Raw genomic sequence first — 19680 nt, forward strand, 5'->3', positions numbered from 1 at the left:
CAGCACAAAGCTTCAGGAACGTCCCTAAAGACCCGTAACCCATGGGCGTGTCAGGGAGGGGATGCAGACCCAGGCCGTCATGACCGCAAAGCGCGGAGCTAATCCTTTGCTGTCTCTGGAGGCGTCAGCAGGAAGGACCACGTCCGTGCGTGTGTGTGGTGCCCTGGGCCACGTCCACCCTTGTGATAGGCTGGTTGGACAGGTGATGATCCCACACAGCACTTTACAGTTTCTGTGGCGTGTTCGTGTGTTCCGTGGGGACATGGGGGCGTCTGGGGGCACAGGCGTGGGGACACAGGGGTGTCCGGGTCAGACTCGCCTCTGCCCACCTGGAGCTACCTCGCAGCCATCTCGTGGTTTTCAGTTCGTCCTTCCAAGAGGACATGCTCTTGCTGGCCCGTTTTTCATGAAGCTGAACTTCAAGGTGGGTGAGAAACTTGCCGAAGGTCACAAACCAGGAACGGCCAGCCCCGCACCTAGAGCCCGGGGTCTGCCCGCCGCCCGCTCCCCCATCGGCCTGCCGTGCAGCTCAGCAACCTGGAAGGAGGTGGAAGCTCCCCTCCCACGTGCAGCCCCAGCAGATCGCCCTCCGAGGGGGACGGGGCACCTCCAAGGACACGAGCCTTTGAGCCGTCCGCGGGGAGGGGACTTGGGGCTGAGGGCCATGTGTGTGGCGTGGAGCGCAGAGAAGGGGGCCGGGCTGTTTTGGAAAACTCGGTCCTGTCTCCACTGCCGCCTCCCATGGGCTCCCTCCTGGGGAGTGGTGGCCACAGCCCCTGGGCCTCCCGCGTGCCAGGCACGGGCTGTTTCTGTGACCCCTGCTTTGCCCAGAGACCAGTTATCTGCGGGTGGAGGGAAGGGACTCTGAAGAAGCAGGAGTCCACTTAGGTCTGGGCCACAGGATAGCAGGATCAGGGAACCGTTCAGATCAGCCAGGACACCCAGTTAGGGACCCGCATTTTACCTCCTAGGAGGAAGCCCACGGCCTACACATCCCAGCCCACCTTGGTCTCCATCCCCACCAGGCAGCTGAAAGCCCTGAGTCCCTGGGAGTGTGAGGCAGGGGGTGGGGACATGGCGCGGGCACAGGGCTGGGGCAAGAGGTCCCAGGTTCCAGGCCCACTTTCACCTGGCTGTGTGCCCTTAGGTCACTCACTTAACTTCTCTGGGCCAGTGTCCTCATCTCTTGAGTCTTCATGGGGCATTTATTCCAACACGGTTGCGTGAACAGGACTCAGAGGGCGAGTTATACCTTGAACTAGGTGACGTCGAGCCACACCAATGTACGGGGAGCAGGGGTTTTTGCACTCTTTACATTAGCACTGAAATAAAAATACTAACAACCCTAACATCCCATTTTAATAATTTATGTACTAATTATCAAATTAATAAGTAACTGGTTTAATTAATTGATAATCAACTTCAGAGAACTTATTATTATTCCCGTCTGACAAATAAGAGGCTGGACCCGGGACAGAGCTGGGACCTGGATCCTGGCAGGCGCCTGGCCATATGGCCTGCCTTTCGGGGTCCAGAGAACCTTGACTGAGAATCACCAACCCTTTGGACCAACAGAAGTCCTGCAGCTCAGACAGGTGAGGGGTCGTGTCCAAGGACACACAGTGAGCTCGTGGCAGCTGTTTAAGAAAAGAAATTGATGACAGGTGAGAAAAAGGAACCAGAGCCCAGGCTCTACCCCATTGATGCTTCCCAAACACGAGCCTAGAGGTGAGAGGATGTCGCTGAGAAGCAGACGGGCTTGGTCCCCGCCCCCCAAAGCAGGGCTCGGCCCCCCGCCCCTGCCTCCCATCCTGCAGACCGCTCACCACCAGCCTTCACACTGAACGTACAGAGTGTCGCTGGATTTCCCCCCAGGTCCCTCCAAACCGCCCCACGTCCCATTCCCGCCTCCCCCCACTAGGGATGCATGGACCAAAGGAAGGCATAACGGACAGCATCAGCCAAGACCAACTTCATGGAGATGCTGTCCCTCCCTTTGGCCTTGGCTCAGCTGGCTGGCGCGGCGAAAATGGACTTGGCTGCCTAGCCGTCCACCCGGCAGAACGCCGGGCTCAGAAACTGCCGGGACTGAAAAAAACCCTGTGTCACAAAATGAGAAAGCAATTACTCTGGACAACGGTGACAGCGCCCTCTAAGTGTTACCTCCGCCCCGTGCTTATCGCCGGGTTGAATCATTTTCCTCTCCCCGCTAATGGCATGCGTAATTGCACTGGTTTTCCAGGCGTCCTTCACCCGTACTTATTTAGACTAGTGACTGATGCATTGCCATGGAAACCGGCACTAGGAAAAAAAAAAAAAAAACCATCCCCAGTACAGTGGGAAGTGAAAGGATGCGGCTCCAACCTGGAGCTTACAACTTGTGTCAAAGAGCCGAATTTTCAGCCGATCCCAACGTGTGGTCTCCAAAAGTCAAATTTGTGAACCTCCCCGTGGATTAAACACTCGGAGCCGTCTTTCTTCTTCCTCTGATTTTTCCCCCCCTTTTGTTCCGCAATTCTGACCCCAGAGGGCTGCAACTTTTTTCCTCTTGGATTAACGGACAATAGCAGATGAGGCCGGCCTCGTGGACGCGGGCTCCGCATGGACCCCGACAAGCAGTGGGACCACCCTGAGTGAGATGGTCACACCCAGGTTAGAGATGATGGCTGAGAATTCCCGGTTCAAGAAGAAAGTTCATTTTGGAGGTACGATGCCGTCGCCGGGACCTGCTCCGGGTGCATGTGCCGAGTCTTTGTTCTTGACCCGCCGGGGATGGTGGCGCGGCAGGTCTGCCGGTCCTGCCGGTGCTGGGTGAGACAGGGTGGCTGGCTGTGTAGGCGATGGCTGTGCACTGGGTGTGTTTTAAAATTACTGTATTTCTGGTGGTTGTGTTTCACCAGGGAAGGCTATTGTTTCCATAACGGCTTTCTACTGCTCCCGAGATAGAAGGGAAGATCAAGGTAGCCGTCAGATCACCCGGGCAGACTCCGGCCTCTTGGGCGCTGTTAGCGTCCCAGGGCCATTTCCGTGTTCTCAGGAGTCCTTTCGAGCATCCAGGCGGGGTTAAGACCAACTGGAGCATCTATTCCTAGTAAAGCACTGTTACTGAACTCCAGGGGTGGACGACTGCATTGTGTGTCGCTGTGACTTCAATGCATAGATTTGTCCAGGATTCCTGTGGGTTCTCCCTGACAGACTGTATGGCACCTCCCCCGAGACTGGAGCAGGGCAGTGTGCCTCCCCACCTGTCCAGCCAGCCCTCCTTCAAAGAAGGCATGGCTACTGTGGTTTTGGTTCTGGGGTTTTTTTTAATCCAGTGGACTGGGTGCTCCTCCACCGTTGTAGCCGTTGAGACAAGGAAACACCATCTGTATTTTCAGATTGCATCACCTTCTTCACTTTCTACAGTTGGTTGTTACCAACTGCTCCCTCTCACTTCCAGAAGTGGAGGACAGGGGACACGGCTGGCTTGCGAGGGCTCCGGCCGGGGAGCTTGGCAACCTGGTCGGATAAGACGCATCTCCTTGAAGGAGCCCCCTCCCAGGTGTCACTCTGAGGTGCGCAAAGAGAGATTGAGCCACAGATGGTCGAGGCTCCGGCGACCCTCCCTTCCCAGTCCCCTCTGCTGGTCCTCACCCACCAGTGTCTGTCAGGGACATGTAGCATCTTTGGGGGGCAGCTTGGCGGGTTGCAGGGTATGAGTACCTAAGAGGCTGGCACCATTTGTAAGGTCACTGCCAGGGTGGGTCTTTGTGCGATCCTTTAGCACCATTGGGATCCACTTAACCCTCCCCCCAACCCACCCTGCTCCTTCTAGGGATGAATGCAGTTACTCCCTTGGTCCTGAACCGTGCTTATTAGCCCAAGATGTGCCTGCCTCGACGCCGAGCTGGGAAGACTCAGCTGCCTTCCCACACAAACAGGGCGGTTTCCTTGCGCTCAACAGGTCCCTTTTGCTCTGTGTCCTATTTCCTAAGCCTCAGCTGCCAGTGCCCCTAAAAAAGATTTTAAGGGACTAAAAAGAATCCTTCCACCCCCAGTCGGTTCCTGGGTTTAAATCCAGCTCTACTGCTCACACTTGTATGCCCTTGGGCCTCTCACTTCACCTTTCTGGGCCCTGGCGGTGGGAGGTGACTAAGCCTGCCTCGGGGGTTGTAAGGTTGGAGAGAGGGGCTCCACAGCAGGGGCTCCCCTGCCCCTCGGTTCTGTGCCAGGCGCCGCAGTTGGCAGGGAAAGGCTGCAGTCAAGTGGGACCTAAGAGGTGACGCTTTTTGGGGGGAGGTCTTGTTGTTGGAGGGGCGGGCGTTGGGCGGAGGCAGTGAGCTGGGGAAGCAAAAGGAGGGTCAGTCCAGGTACCCTGGAAGGACAGAGGGAGGCGCGCTGCTGCTCCCCCAGGCCTGGCTGCTGGATTCAGTGCCAGAAAAGTCTTTTCCAGGTCCTGGCATGTTTTCAAACACCCTGCCCCTCTGCACGGTCGCGCCAGCCCTGGGCTGCTGGGCCAGGGCAGGTCAGCTTCCCCCGGCCCCTGTGCGTTCCCTGTAATGGAGAGAGACGTGCAGGGCCTCCTTGGCTTGGACACTCCAGCCGAGCTTAGCAACAACATGCAATCAGCCTCCTCCATTTACTGTAATTTCCATTTAAACTGCCTGTCTGGCTCCATGTATTGGTATAAATGCTTCCACTGAGCCGCCTGGGCTGATTTTTTTTAAAAAAACATTCTAATTACTAGAGTAGAAAGCAACTCATTGACAGCCAGCAGCTTTTTTCATTTGTCCAGCCAATTTGGGAGGGTGGAGATCGGGGAAACGTGGCCAGGAACCCAGCTTAGTCAGCTTCCCTCCAGTGGTGCCCAGCCTCGCTTGGCCCAAGATTGGCGAGTCGGGCAGAGAGGTGGGCAAAGCAGAGCTTCAGGCCCCCGGTCACAGCGCCGGGTGCCCGGGCAGGAGATGTCCGATGAGTGAAGGGGGATCTTGGTGTCGGGAGGTGCATCCCCGCACCGTGGCCTTGGGCAAGTCCCGCTCATTCTCAGATGGGGGTCCTGAATCTGAAAGCCTGGGGTCCAGGTTTCCTACATTCCCTAGTAATTTTCAAGGGCAGCCTCGTAAATCATCTTCTGCAGGGAACTACTCATCTCGAAGGTTTGTCCTTTAAAGATGCAAAGGGGAGACTTCCCTGGTGGTCCAATGGTTAAGACTTCACCTTCTAATGCAGAGGATGTGGGTTCGATCCCTGGTCGGGGAGCTAGGATCCCACATGCCTTGGGGCCAAAAAACCAAAACAGAAAACAGAAACAATATTGTAACAAATTCAATAAAGACTTTTAAAATGGTCTACATCAAAAAAGGAAATCTTAAAAAAAAATTTTTCTTAAAAGATGTGAAGGGGAGAATGCAGTCAAGTGCATGGCGTCCCCTTGAGCCGGGTTAGGAGCCCACCCTGCCACTCACGAGCTGAGCACCTTGCACGTTGTCCCATGGTGTCTGGTCTTCTCCTGGTAGAACAGACATGCCTCGTGGAGCTGCCAGGTGGTGACAGCAGAGGCGTTAAGAGAGCAACCTAAAAACCAGTCCATCACTCGTGAGCTGTGTGACTTGGGGTGGTCACTTAACCTCTCTGTGCTTGGTTTCCTCCCCTGTAACAACAGCGCCTGTCTCATGGGGCTGTTGGTGACTAAACCAGAGAAGGTGTGTCTTTGCAGTCGGGATGGTGCCGGCTTGGCTTCCAGGAGCAGAACCCTCAGGAGCTGCTACCTAAACACAGGGCTTTCCCTGTCCCACCCAACAGGAAGGCGGGGCCACACCCAGCTCTTTCCTCCTGCCTCAGTCCTCAGCCGGCTTGGCTTCCACAATCCAGATGGGAAAGGGAGCCGTGCCCTGGGGACGCCTGGTCTGGGAAGGAAAGCCCCACCCAGCAGACACCTGCTCCCATCTCACTGGCCAAGACCTGGTCACGTGGCTGCTCCTGGAAGATGGCTGGGGAAGTGGGTTCTTGGCCACCCAGTCCCCATAGAGGGAAAGGAGACAGTGCTTAGAAATAGGTGTTGAGTGGCTGGCAGAGGGTGCTGGTCGGAAGGAAGGCCACCTCGGCACAGGGCAGAGTGGGCTCTGCTCCCAGGTGTGCTGGGAAGTGCAGGGCAGTGGTTAGGACAACCAGCTGCAGGGCTGGACCACCCGGGCTGGAGTCCCAGCTGCTGCTCAGCCTCACCGACACAGCGCAGGGCGCCACTGCTGAGGGCGTAGGGTTGCTGGAGCATTACAAGGAGCTCACGTGTTTTGCACTGAGAACAGTGCGTGGCCACTGGATGTCACCTGTGATGGTGATGGCGGGCTATGGATGTCCACAGATCAGGACGGTGATGGAGGCAGTGATGCACCTGTGGTCCTCTCCCCCTGCCCCCAGTCCCCGTCCTCGAGCCCTGCTCTGGGAGGCTGGCCTCTCCCTCCCTTTGGGTCCTCCTGCCGTCTGAGCATTTATGAAGCATCCCGGCTGAGCCACGGCCACGGCCCTTGGCCACGGGCACCCTCGGCTACCTGGCGCACGGGCTTATCTTGCCGGGGCTGAATGGATGGAGCGGGTGCTGGTGGGCCTCGGCTGGTGGGTGCCCGAGCCCCACTGCCTCCAGGCTCTGGGAGGGCTTCACAGCTGTGCCTGGTGTGGGGCCGGAAGACCACTTCGTGAAGTTACAGCTGCACGAGCAGCCTTCGCTCAGCGATGCCACTACTGTTAGTTCTCCAGGTGTTTTCTGTCCTCTTACAGCACAGTGGTCAACGGGCTGGGATGACTAAGGGGAAAAACCAAGCGTGCTGGGAGTGCCCAGTTCTCTGAAGTGCTTTCCGTGTATCCTGGGAAGGAAAATCAGCCACATCCCCGCACCTTCCTTTGCCTTTGGTTTCTGGAGTCCGTAGGTTTGGCTCTCATGTGGTGCCGGTGTGTTTTGGGACCCTACAGGGCTGGGAACGGCTGGCACTCCCCGTAGCCACACCCCCATGCCCACTCTAAGGGAATTCAAGACACATGGTTATTTTTGAAAACTTACAGCAGCCCCTGCCGCTGGGGCCTTACCCAGCTGTGTGAGCACAGGGCCGGTTCTCCCTATGACACACGGCACATGTGTGCACACACGCTGGGGGCCACAGAGCGATACTCCAGGGAGCTGGGAATAAATAGAACCAATGACTCAGTTGCATGTTGGTGCCATAGCCCACCGTAGAGGCGGTTTCTACTACTGAAACCAAGATGCTTCAGGGGAAGAGAGTGAGGTCCCAGGGCAGGTGGGGCTGCAGGCCCCTAGGGGAAGGGCCGTCGTTTGTCCAGAGCCTGGTTCCATTCTCTGAAGGAGGAATCATTGTGTGGCGGCTACAGGCACGGAGTGAACCATTTATCCACCTTTGCCCAGAGGAGAGGACGAGGGTCGGAGGAACCTGCACTCCCCTGGGTCTCACCATGATTCTGCAGAGTCAGACATTGAACTGAGCTCCTGCAAACAGGGAAATACACTTCCTAGAGAAGGACTTTTCTTTCACTTGGACAGTTTTTGACCTGAAAGCAAGATTCTGAGTTCTTTTAACTAAGATGGATTTAAACAGTTTTCTGAACAAGTTTTGCCCCACTGTGCCATCCCTACAGGGATGGTCTCTTTGCGGTCGTGGTGGGCAGATAATGGCCGAAGATGTCTGTGTCCTGATTCCTGGGACAGGTGACTATGTCTGGATACATGGCAAAGGGCAAGTAAGGTCACAGATGGAATGAAGGTTGCTAGCCGACTGACTTCAAGATGAAGAGATGATCCTGGATTATCCCTGAAGCCCCCTGTAATCCCAGGCATCCTTAAAGTGGAAGAGGGAGGTGCAGACTTCAGAATCAGAGTGATGGGGATTTGAGGACTCGACCTACCGGTGATGGCTTGGGAGGTGGAGGGAGGGGCCGTGAGCCAAGGACTGGGGGCACCTCGAGAAGCCAGAAAAGGCAAGGAAACAGGTTCATCCCGGGAGCCTCCTGCAGCCACGAGCCCCACCCTCACCTTGATCTTAGCCCAGTGAGACCCCCGCTGGATTCTGACCTACGGAACTGTAGGGTAATAGACTTCTGTTGTTCTGGGCCAGTAGGTTCGAGGATCATTCGTGACAGCAGCCACGGGGAGCTAATCCTCTGTCCTTAGGGAGTATGGAGTGAAGTCTGGCTATCTTTTTTTTTTCTTCTTCTTTTTTTGCGGTACGCGGGCCTCTCACTGCTGTGGCCTCTCCCGTTGCGGAGCACAGGCTCCAGACGCACAGGCTCAGCGGCCATGGCTCACGGGCCCAACTGCTCCGCGGCATGTGGGATCCTCCCAGACCGGGGCACGAACCCGTGTCCCCCGCATCAGCAGGCGGACTCTCAACCACTGCGCCACCAGGGAAGCCCCGTAGTCTGGCTATCTTTGAAGAGCAGGGTCCCTGTTTTCCCTCCCCTCCCCCTCGAGCCCAACGTCCAGCGCCCAGAAGGTGCTGGATCAATGATCTGCAGCTGATGTAGTGATTGCACGAGTGACCCAAGCTGCCGTGGTGTGAGCGTGAGAAGTGGCTTCAGATCAAAGTCGTGCCCCTCGGCCGGTGTTCCTCAGAGGTGAGGCCCTGACCTCCGTGCCCAGCGGTGGGATGGGCACCTGTCAGCACAGCGCCCTGCCCCGCTGTGGTGGAGCTGGGCCGTGCAGGCTGCGAGCTCCGTGCCCCGTGCCCTCTGCCCCCGCCCTGCCCAGGCTCCAGCCAGCCCTTCACGCGGTTTGCCCCCTTTTCTGCGTCCTGGGGTCTGGCCCCGGGCGGGAGGTGATGGTGAGCTTGGAGATGCCACCAGCCCCCCACACCCGCGTCCCGCCAGCCTGCCTGTGCCCACTGGGGCTTCTCCCCACGCTCCTGTCTGTGGTTTTCCGCTTTGCATGGAGCCCATCGGCATCTTTGGTTTTAAAAAAGAAGGGTTATTTCTGTCTCCATCCCCATCAGTAATTTCTTTCTTCCTGTGGTCCGGATCCTGCATTTGGCTCTCCAGCCGGGGCGTGGCCCGAACAGTGTCTGATTTCAAACCCGCTGGAGATCACAGGAGCTGGCATGGGAGGGAGGCGTGTGGATGAGAAGCTGGGGGTGGGAGTTGGGCGGGCCTGCACCCTGTGTCCGGGCAGGAAGTGCCACCTCGCAGGCTGGCCCGGCCCGTCCAGCTCGGCCAGGCACTGCCGTGATGAGGGAGTGGGACCCCGCCTGCTCAGGGGTCCACCCTGCCCTTTCTGCCTCTTCAGGGTGAGGGGCCGAGAATAACAGCCAGGAGGGCGTGGAGTCCAAGGGAGGGGCTGGAGCAGAGGGGAGCTGGGGATGGGGCTGCGGAACCCAGGGACCACTTTCCCTTCTCTCTCTGACTCTCTTTGTATCTCCATCTCCGTGTGTGTGTCTTTGTCTCTCTCTTTCTCTTTCTTTGTCTCTCTGTGTGTCTCTGTCTCTCTGTGTCTCTCTCTGTCTCTGTGTATCCTCTGTCTCTGTGGGTGTCTCTCTGTCTCTCTCTGCCTCTGTCTCTGACTCACTGTCTCCCCCTCTTTTTCTGTATCTCTGTCTCCATCTCTGTCTCTCTGTCTCTGCTTTTGGTGGGATGGAGGCTCAGCTCCAGAGGAACCCCCAGGCAGGACCCTGAAGGAAGCCGAGGCCCCAGCTCTCTGCATCTCTGTGCTGTATGGCGAGTAACCTCAGCTACGCAGCTCTGGACCCCAGCCCAAAATCAACTCAGAGGTCTGAGGGTCAGCAGTGCAGCTGGGCACACCTGGATTCCGTGCTCAGGGTCTTATGGGCCCAGAGTCGGGGTGTCACCGGGCTGGGCTCTAGCTAGAGGCCCTGAAGGAGGACCCTGTCCCCCCAGCACGCTGAGCTGTCGGGGATGAACCAGGCAGTGCGACGCAGAAGTGTTTTATCATCTTTACACGCAGTCTCCCGTCCGTGGCCGATCCAGGGTCTTTATCACAGGGAAGGGAGATGTCTGGACCCCCTGCGTTCCTAGTACCCTCCGTCTGGTCGTGTGAACCCAGGGATGTTGGCCTGTGGCCAGGTCGGCGGCCCTCACTGAGGACACGCTGCCCCCGGGGCTATTTGGAACTGTGCAGGCCAGGTGTTGTCCCAGTCAATACCAGCACATAGGACCTGGACGCAGGTGTCCAGGGCTGCCCTGGCCGGCAGCACCGCCATGGTGGACGGGCCCCCAGCCAGGCCCCGGGGTGAGATCCAGAGGTACCACCACCATCCGCTTGGGTAACGAGACTTCCTACCCGGAGCCACAGAGTAGCTGAAAGACCAGGGCTCTTGTGGTTCACGAAACCTAAAACCCACGTGAGCTGGGTCAGAGGAAGAAAGGTCCTCCACCGCAGGGATGCAGCGGCCTTTCCTGGACCCCGAGGGTGGAACGTGGGGTCCAGCCTTCCCCAATCTTGGAAGCAGGTTCTGGAAGCAGGATGCCGGGGGGAGCTTGTCGGGAGCCAGGCCAGCTCAGCCGTCTCTCTAGGGCCACACATGCGTCATCACCGCCCCGAGCCCCTTGCCTCAGTCTCGCTCCTTCGCTTCTCCCCCACCCCACAAAGTGTTCCCACAGTGACAGCCTCTCTGCATGAATGGAGGTGTCCTCTGTTCACACGGGGAGCAGAGACTGGCCACTCCTATTCCAGGTCCCCAGGATGGGGTCTGATGGGCCAGGCCGGGCAGCTCTGACCAGGGTGTGAGGTTCTGTGTACAGGTATGGTTGGGGTCCTGCTCTGTCCCGGGTGCAGAAGGATACTTTCAGAGAGGGAAGACCAAGACGTCTTCCTGGAGGACAACTGTGGCCGACAGCCCACCTGGGAAGGGACTTAAACGCGTGACGGTGTTTTACCTTCACCACAAGGCCAAGGTCAATACTGCTGCTAGCCCCATGTACAGATGAGAAAACTGAGATTTGGAGAGCTTGTTTCCTGCCCAGGCCCTGCAGCTAGTGAGGACTTAAGCTCACGTTTCCTTGTCTAGATGCAGGCTTCCTTCCTGCCTCTCCTGTCTGTAGCATCTCACGAGCAAGGGAACCGTCCCACGTGGGACCTGGGTACGGATCGGGGCCGGCGTGCCCACGCAGCCTTGGCCCTGCTCTGGCGTTCTGGCCTCTCCCCACGCCCGTCTCTTGACCCGACAGCCCACCTCCTCCCCACGCCGTCCTTTGAATTCTTTTTTGGCCTTTCAGAGTCTTAATAGATTTCTTCAAGAAGATTCCTCTTGATAAACAGTCACACTCGAGGCTCAGAGGCCATTAGTATCTCCCTAGATGCCCTATCCTGGCTTCCTCGCGAGCTAGACGGGATCCTTTTCCCAGCCGCTCTGCGTAAAAGGCTATTTTCAATGCTGACAGTCTGAAGCTTGGCATGCGATCTGTCACTCACTTTCACGAGTCACAAGAGGTATATGGAATGGAATTTCCAGGGTGTTTTTTTTTCCCCCTTTCAATGTAGGTTTTTCTAGGCCGTATTCCAAGAAAAACTTTCAGGGCACATCAGCTTAATCACTGCGTGGTTCTCTCCTGGGAAAGGGGGGTTACGTCCCTAGTCGCATTGGTGGCGGAGGGGATGTGTCATGTTGAGAAGGCAGAGAGTCCAAACATCTGGTTTGATAGTTGAGTAAATCAGAGCTCAGAGGTCCCACGCCATCACCACCACGGTCAGGACTAGAAATCCAGTTTCTCTTTTTGTACAATGGCTACTCCACTCCCTTGGCAGTCGACACTAAATGCAGCCTCTGTGCCGTATCCTCAGCTCTTCACAGTCAGACGCAAGGAGGTGACAGTGCCCACGCTGGATAAGAACAAAGGGTCCAAGAGCGTGTGGGTTTTATCCCATTGTTCAGTTACTCCACAGCTGTTGATCACCTACTGTGTGCCAGGCTGTGTTGTAGAAGCTGGGGACCCAGCAGCGCAGTGAACTTTGAGCTGGGGAAGGAATGTCCCAGAGAGTCTAGCAAGTGCAAAGGCCCTGAGGTGCCAGCGAGCTTGTCATGTTCAAGGAATAAAAAGGAGGCTAATAGGGCGGGAGTGGAGTGACTGCAGGGGTGGGGGCAGGGAGCAATGGGCGAGGAGGGTTCAAAGGCAGGGCTGCATAGCGTCGGGCCTGTGTCATCGGGGGGCTCGAGGATGGGACTCGAATTCCACTGGGAAACTGTCAGAAAACATTAAGCAGAAAAGTGGCATCACCTGATTACATTTTTTTTTTTTTATGGCGGTACGCGGGCCTCTCACTGTTGTGGCCTCTCCCGTTGCGGAGCACAGGCTCCGGATGCGCAGGCCCAGTGGCCATGGCTCACGGGCCCAGCCGCTCCAGGGCATGTGGGATCTTCCCGGACCGGGGCACGAACCCATGTCCTCTGCATCGGCAGGCAGACTCTCAACCGCTGCGCCACCAGGGAAGCCCCCTGATTACATTTTTTGAAGCTCATTCTGTATAGAGGTTCAGGAGATGATGATTCAGATCATTCAGCAGTAGTGACTGCTGGCCTCCAAGCTGAGTGGGACTACAGACACTTCTGAGCACCTGCTGTATGAAGCACCGAGCCTGGAACCTGGCCCAGGAGGTGGGCCTGTCTATGAACTACTAGGTTCTTGCCTTTGAGAAGTTTCTACGTGGCTTAGGAAACAAACGAGTGAATAGTTCCCTCTTGGTTGGCTGGTTTTTCTGTCTCCTTTGTCGTAACCAGAGGCCTCCTCTGAGACGTGTAGAGACCTGTGCTGTGTGCTGTGCTCTCTCCATGCCCGATGGGATGCATTCCTGTCGTCCGTTGTGTGGTTTTCCATTTTCTCCTAGAAGGTGTGAGATCCTCACAGACAAGGGGCCAAACTCAGCCTCTGCCTTGATGTTGTCTGGGCTTCCTTTCTACACTTGCCAGGACTCTTTTGGTTGCCAGAAAGCCAGCTCTGCCACACTTGAGCAAAACATGGAATGTACTGGCTCGCATGACAGAGAAGGCCACGCGTGGTCTGCGTCGGTCAGCTTAGGCCAGGGAAGGCTGCAGTAACAAACAGGCCCCTGATCTCAGTGGCCTAAAACCACTGAGGTTTATTTCCCACTCACACCACCTGTTTGTCACGTGTCCCAGGGGGCACACCTAGGGACCCTGACTGATAGAATAACCACTGTCTCAAACATTTTGGTTGCCATGCCCATGGACAAAGAAACAGTAGGGGGGCGAGGGGAGGCAGGGCGGGGGGGAATCTTGGACTGGGAATTAAATGTTCCATCCACCCAGGAAGTGAAGTAAGTCAGTTCTTCCGAAAACACACTGGCCACCATGAATCGCAGGGATCCATCCCACCACATGCCCAGAGGGAGGAAAGACAGAAATATTGAATGAATAGCCCTCATGACCACCACAAGCCAAGATCCAGGGATTCTCAGCATCAGGCCGCGTGCGTGCCTCTGTCCCCCAGCCTCCCGCTGTGTGCGGGCTGCATTCGTTGGCTAGTTCTCCCCATGATGTGGTGTGATGGCCACTGGTTGCCCACACCCCACGTCTTCCCACCTCACGGCCCATGAGAAAGCCGAGATCTCTTTCCTCAGCATCCAGACCTCAGCACATCTCAGAAAAAGGCCAGCTGACCCTCCGTGGGCCATGGGCTGGTTGCTGGTGAAGAGGCCTCCTCCCAGGGCCCCAAGTGGATGCTGACCCAGGAGGCTGTGCTGTGCAGTATCCCTGCCGCCTGCTGGCTCGGTGACCTCAGGCAACTCACTCAACCTCTCTGAGCCTCACCTTCCTCAGTTGTAAACCAGCTGTAAAACCAGTTGTAAACAGTATTGAGCTCTTGCCCATAAAGCACTTAGGAAACACGGGGCCCTGCATGGATGTTTCGAAACACGATAGCTGTTGGCTGCTGTCAGCCAGGCTGGGGAGGCACAGAGTTGGGGGTCTGCTCACTGTAGTTTGCAGTGAGCATGCCTGCCCCTCCCCCGAGCTCCTCCCCCATTGCCGGGCCCCACCCCCATGCCAGCACCTCCCCAACTCCCTTCCTGGGCCTCCCAGGTCACACCCCCGCAGCGGCTGCCCCCCCCCCCAATTCCCCTCCCTCTCAGCCTCCTAGATGGGGGCCGGCCGGGGCGCCGCCAGAGCCCCGGCCGCCCCCAGCATCAGCACGGCCAGGGCCTCGGGCCCCTCCGCGTGGATCTTCTCATGCCGGTGCAGGTTGGAGCGCTGGCTGAAGCGCTTGCCGCACAGGGCGCAGCAGCAGGGCCGGACGCGGCGGTGGGTGCGCTGGTGGGCGGTGAGGTGCGAGCTGTGGCTGAAGCTGCAGTGGAGGCAGTGGTAGGGCTTCTCGCCGGTGTGCGTGCAGCTGTGGGCGATGAGGTTGGAACGCCGGCTGAAGCACTCGCTGCACTCGGGGCACGGGTAGGGCTTGACCCCTGTGTGGGTGCGCTGGTGCGCTCCTCGAGGGCCACCTTGGAAGGTGGAAGACCCCAATCCTCCGTGCACAGCGATAACCAGGTCATACAGCGCTTTCCATTCGCCAAGCACCGTTCCAGCATTTTCCCTGTATTAATTCATTTACTCCTCCATCACTTCCCTGTGAGTAGGAGCTATTATTATCCCCACTTTACAAATGAAGAGCCTGGTGACTTGCAGCCAGTAAACGGCAGAGCTGGGCTCTGAATTCAAGCCAGTCTAGCCTGCGAGCCCACATCCCTCATCATGGCACTCTGCTACTTCTGCAAAACAGCGACAAGAAATCCACTTAGCCCTGGCTGCTGTGGGAAGACCAAATAAGGTGAAAGACTCATTTACTAAAAAAAAGAGATAGGGCTTCCCTGGTGGCGCAGTGGTTGAGAGTCCGCCTGCCGATGCAAGGGACGTGGGTTCGTGCCCCGGTCTGGGAGGATCCCACATGCCGCTGAGCGGCTGGGCCCGTGAGCCATGGCCGCTGAGCCTGCGCGTCTGGAGCCTGTGCTCCACAGCGGGAGAGGCCACAACAGTGAGAGGCCTGCGTACCATACACACAAAAAAAAAGATAATTTAGCAAAGCTGCAGTGATGATTATGATGATGATGATGGTGATGATGATGGTGATGATGATGGTGGCGGTGATGCTGTCCCTCAGGACCCCTTTCCTGTCCCTTGGGGCCATATCTCAGAGTAGAAGTCTGACTGTGTCCAGAAGCCAGAGGACAGGGAAGGCCTGTGCAGTGAGAGAGAGTTTTTCACAAAACAGTTAGAGATAATAGGATTCCAAAAGTTCCCCTCTCTCTTATAAAACAATTATGGTAGTGGAAGGGAATCCATTGTTTTTAAGGCCAGATTAATAACTTCTTAAATCCCGTGTTTGTCTCCACCCTTCCCTCTTCTGTTTAGCATTTTCTTGGCCCATGAAATCCCAAAGTCTGGGCCCCACTGGCTAACTGACCTAGAAAGAGTCCCTTTCTGAAACATTTGTTTCCTCTGGCAAAGATGTGGACCAGGTACACACAACACACAACACAACACACACACAAAACACACACACACACACACACACACACGTTGACTACGCTCTCTGCTCCTTGGATCTGGAACCTCTGACCTCAGCCGAGGGCCTGCACCAGCCAGCTCTCAGGGCCCAGTGGTTCCCTGGGCAACAAGCACAGAGCTGCCACGGGGAGCATAAGCAACAGGCAATTAAGAGTAATACTACCAATTAACAGCCCATCCCCACGGTCATTCAGTGGCTTCACGAGCTACTCTGCTTAACCCTACAAGCAGGTTCCAGTCCCACTTACCCCTCCCGGGCCCAGCCCATCTGTGGGCTCCACGCGGATGTCACAGGGCTGGCCTGGCCAGATGCACGGCCTGGCCCACATGCTCCCCCCCTGCACAGTGATCTGACTGCTGGGGCCCTCAGCCCAGCCCGTGGAAAGTCAGCATCTGTTAGCTTTATCCTCACCCCACCCCCAGGATCCTGAGCCCCAGAGAACAGAGCTGAGGCCCCACCCCATCTGAGCAGCCTTCTAATCCCTGCATTTGGGGCACACGGCCTGACCCTCAGGTGGACTTGATAAATGGTAACTAGATTTGAACATGTACGCAATGCAAGATGCCAGGGAGGAGGGGGAGAGGGACACGGAACACCTGGGTACGTTGGGTCTGGCTGCCAGGCACAGGGGATGTGCATGCAGCTCGGCTGGACCAATGCCCTCGGGTCGCTCTGCCAGTGTGCAGTGTATTTCTATTTGCTGATTTGCAATGGACTGTTGAGATTGGCTCAGCAAGCTCTGATATTGGGTATCTGCCAGGAGTTAAACACCAGAGGTGATACAGAGAGAAATAAGGCCAAATCCCCACCTTTGAGCCCCGTAGAGAGCACGCAGACTCGGGTCCTCTCCAAGGGTCCCTTGGTGTGGCCTGCTGGTTCTGAGCCTGGGCCCTGGAGGCCACCTGCCCGCCAGGGGCCCACCCTGCCCCTACTGTTTAGCAGGATGTGCCTTTGCCTCGGCAGTGCTCACCAGCACCATCCGTAAAATGGGTCCAACCATTGTGCTTCCCTCGCTGGGCTGCTGTGACCAGCAAGTGGGAGTGGATCAGCCCAGATGGCCACAAATTGTAGCCCAGGGGAAGAACTCAATAAATGTTAGTGAGGACGAAGATGTTATTGACCCAGGTTCTTGGACTCTTTAATCAATAGAAATTAATGAGGCCAGATGAGAAATTCAGACAGAGCTTTACTGGGACTCATGCTGCAGCATAGGAAGAGAGAACAAGAAACAGGTTCCCTTGCTTGCTCCCCAAGTGGGGAGCGAGCTAGCTTCTTAAATGGGGTGAGGGCGGGGCAGATCGGGGGGCCGAGCTGGAGGAGGGGCTTAGGTGGTCTGCCCACCCCCTTGGTGGTGCCATGTTCAGGGATCATGCGTTGGACCCTGCTTTCCCTCCCTGTACCTCAGAAGTGGCAGTTGGGCTTTTGGGTCTTTTTGCATCTTGTTGTTCATAATTTGCCTCAACTGTGCATGTGAGTGTTTATTTTTATTTTTTTTAATTTTATTTATTTATTTTATTTATTTTTTTAAACATCCACCCCTCCCCTGGCCACAGTGACATTTTTTAAATTTTAATTTTATGTTTTTGGCTGTGCAGCATGTGGGATCTTAGTTCCCCAACCAGGGATCGAACCCGCGCCCCTTGCATTGGGAGCGCGGATTTATTTTTAGTCCCTTAGAGGTTCTTTGTATCTGTTGCTTGAGGAGACGTTTGTCCAGGAGCAAACACTCTGGTCAGGGGTCCCAGGTCCCAGCCTGTCTCAAAGACAATGATGACACAGCAGAGACACGCCGAGCAGAGGCGAGTGCCTCACTCCACAACAAGGACACCAAGGTCCTGCAGAGGGATTGGAAGGGTGGCGTGAAATGGAGCAAAAGCAGAGGGGCCACACTTGGCTGGACTTGGTGGGACCTGCAGAGTGACATGCGCACCCTCTCCCTGGGGGCCGTGACAGACAAATGAGAGAGTATAGGAGCGGCACTTGGAACAGGGCCTGGTACCCAGTCAGCACTCAGTTAGTGTCAGGGACAGAGATGGTGGTGAAGATGTTGTCACCGTTCAGGGAATTGTAACTTCCGTATCGTTGGAGCCTCAGGTGGAGTGATGGGAAAGGGGCAGAGAGGCAGGGGGAGCCGAGTCACTGAGAACCCGGCCGCCGGTCCTTTAAGACATCACTAGCTGCTGTAACAAGCAAATCCCTAGAGTGTAGCACAAGGCAATACAAGTTTGTTGCTTCTTTTAAGAGCGAATGCACAGAGACCCAGGCTTTTGCCAGGAATCCCTGAGGATCCCATCATCCTGTCGAGCCTGGGAGTCCTAGCTTTGAGCTGGGAGAAGCAGCAAGAGAGGTTAGGGAGAGCTCCCTGGCCTCCATAGAAGCCAAGCTTGGAAGGGACACACACACCCGCACGCACGCACGCACGCGTTCCATTGGTGGGAGCTGGTCACGTGGCCACACCTGGCTGCAAGGGCTGCTGGGAAATGTAGTCCCGGGCTGGACACCAGCTCCTCCTAGCCCCCCAAAGGCAACACCACACCACGTAGAAAGGGAACGTGTGTTTTTGCTGCACAGACTGCCTCTGGGCATGAAAGGAGCCGAGAGGTATCAGCGCGACCCTTCTCAGTGCCCTTGCGTGTGTTCACTTTTCAGCCGAAAACGTGCATTTGGGTTTGAGTAAAATCACGTTCACCTTGGAAGGTGGTGTCAAGGAGACTGACAGCAGAGAGGGTCACAGGGTTTAAATGAGAGTTTGAGCCATTTTTCCTGAAGCCAATCACATAATTTCTCTGTATTTTTTCCAGGGTTTGGGAAAGAAAGTGCCCAGGAGATTTTATTTGGGGGAAAATATCTAAACAGTAAATCATAAGCTGCTGTATTTCTTGCATTTGTGTTGTTGTGGGGTTTTTTTCCCTCCACCTCTGAGCTATCGATTAAGTCTAATTACATCATTCATATAATTTCCCGTGAAATTTAAGTCGAAATTTGCTGAGTAAGGGAAGTAAGCAGGGGACTTAATTAGGAACTTAATCATGTTTGTTTGTTTGTTTCTAGGAGAAAGCAACTATAATCAGGAAAAATAACAATAAACATTTCCTTTCTCCCAAAGCAGTCATCCGCAGGTTCTCGGAGTTGCTATACGGCTCGGCAGCGTCACTTGAGAGTACCGTTGTCGCGGATTCTATGTGCTGAGTGGACCTGCTGCTGTTCTGGCCGGAACCTGCAGAGCCCCGTCTTCTTTGCAGAGAGCATCCTGCACCAGCCAGGGACCCTGGGACTTGCCTCCATTTGGAAATGGAGCTCATGACTCTCCAGTAGTCAGCCTTGAGGTTCATCTGCGCCCCCCAGAGTTTGCAAAGTTAGGCCACGGAGCAAGGCCTCGTCTTCCTCCCAGATCTTTCCGCAGGAGAGCGGGTCTCATGCTTCGTAGGTCAGATAAATGAGGGGCCCAGCCGGCCTCGCGTGGTTTCAACGTTCGGGGACCGTGACTTTCTAAACGATGTCTCTCTTCCCTCTCTGCAGAAACTCGTGCAGACCGCAGCAAGAAACTCTTCCGGCACTACACGGTCGGTTCTTATGACAGCTTCGATGCTTCCAGGTAAGATGTGATTCTTTCTCTGCCAGGCCCCCTCTGGTCAAAGAAGCTCGTAGGTGTCCCAAAAGCGCTGGACCGTCTTGCATGGAGCACTCAGAACCCCTTGGCTTGCTTTCCCCTATGGGTCCCCATCACCCACCGCCCAAACATGGGCTGGGATGGTGGAGACCACCGTCTTCCAGAGGACCCGCCCGAGAGGTGGGCTCTGTGCCGCCTGCAGTTTGGGGTTGGGCTGGAGTGCACTTGTGGGATGGCCAAGGGAGAGAGCTGTCTTTCAAGGAGGAGGAAACCTGGCGTTGTTTGGGGGGAAAGCAGTACAAATGGTAAAGGTGACAGTGCTTGGCCACAGGAGCCTTCAGGCAGCACCAACGTATCAGCATCCCCCCCGGGGGGGTGGGGGGCGGAATATGAGGATGCCTCTGGGTTTCCCCTCCTCCAGCCCCCTACAACCACCAATCTGCTTTCTGTCGCTAAGGATTTGCCTGTTCTAGACTTTTCCTAGAAATGGAATCCTACAGTATGTAATCTTCCGTGAATGGCTTCTTTACCTAGAAGAATATTTTCAAGGTTCATCCATGCTG

The 19680-nt window shown here is 56.1% G+C and overlaps 1 protein-coding gene across 2 annotated transcripts in view; it reads left to right on the plus strand.

The window, feature by feature from the left end:
• The window catches only part of SHANK2 (SH3 and multiple ankyrin repeat domains 2), a 462517-nt gene that overhangs the window by 260228 nt on the left and 182609 nt on the right, over window positions 1-19680 (plus strand). For both annotated transcript variants that reach the window (XM_060104098.1, XM_060104099.1), the window contains one exon: window positions 19027-19102. In XM_060104098.1, coding sequence (XP_059960081.1) covers window positions 19027-19102 — 76 coding nt within the window. The remainder of the gene's footprint in view (window positions 1-19026; window positions 19103-19680) is intronic.

Source organism: Mesoplodon densirostris, chromosome 7, assembly GCF_025265405.1.
Source record: "Mesoplodon densirostris isolate mMesDen1 chromosome 7, mMesDen1 primary haplotype, whole genome shotgun sequence".
NCBI classification, from domain to species: Eukaryota; Metazoa; Chordata; class Mammalia; order Artiodactyla; family Ziphiidae; genus Mesoplodon; species Mesoplodon densirostris.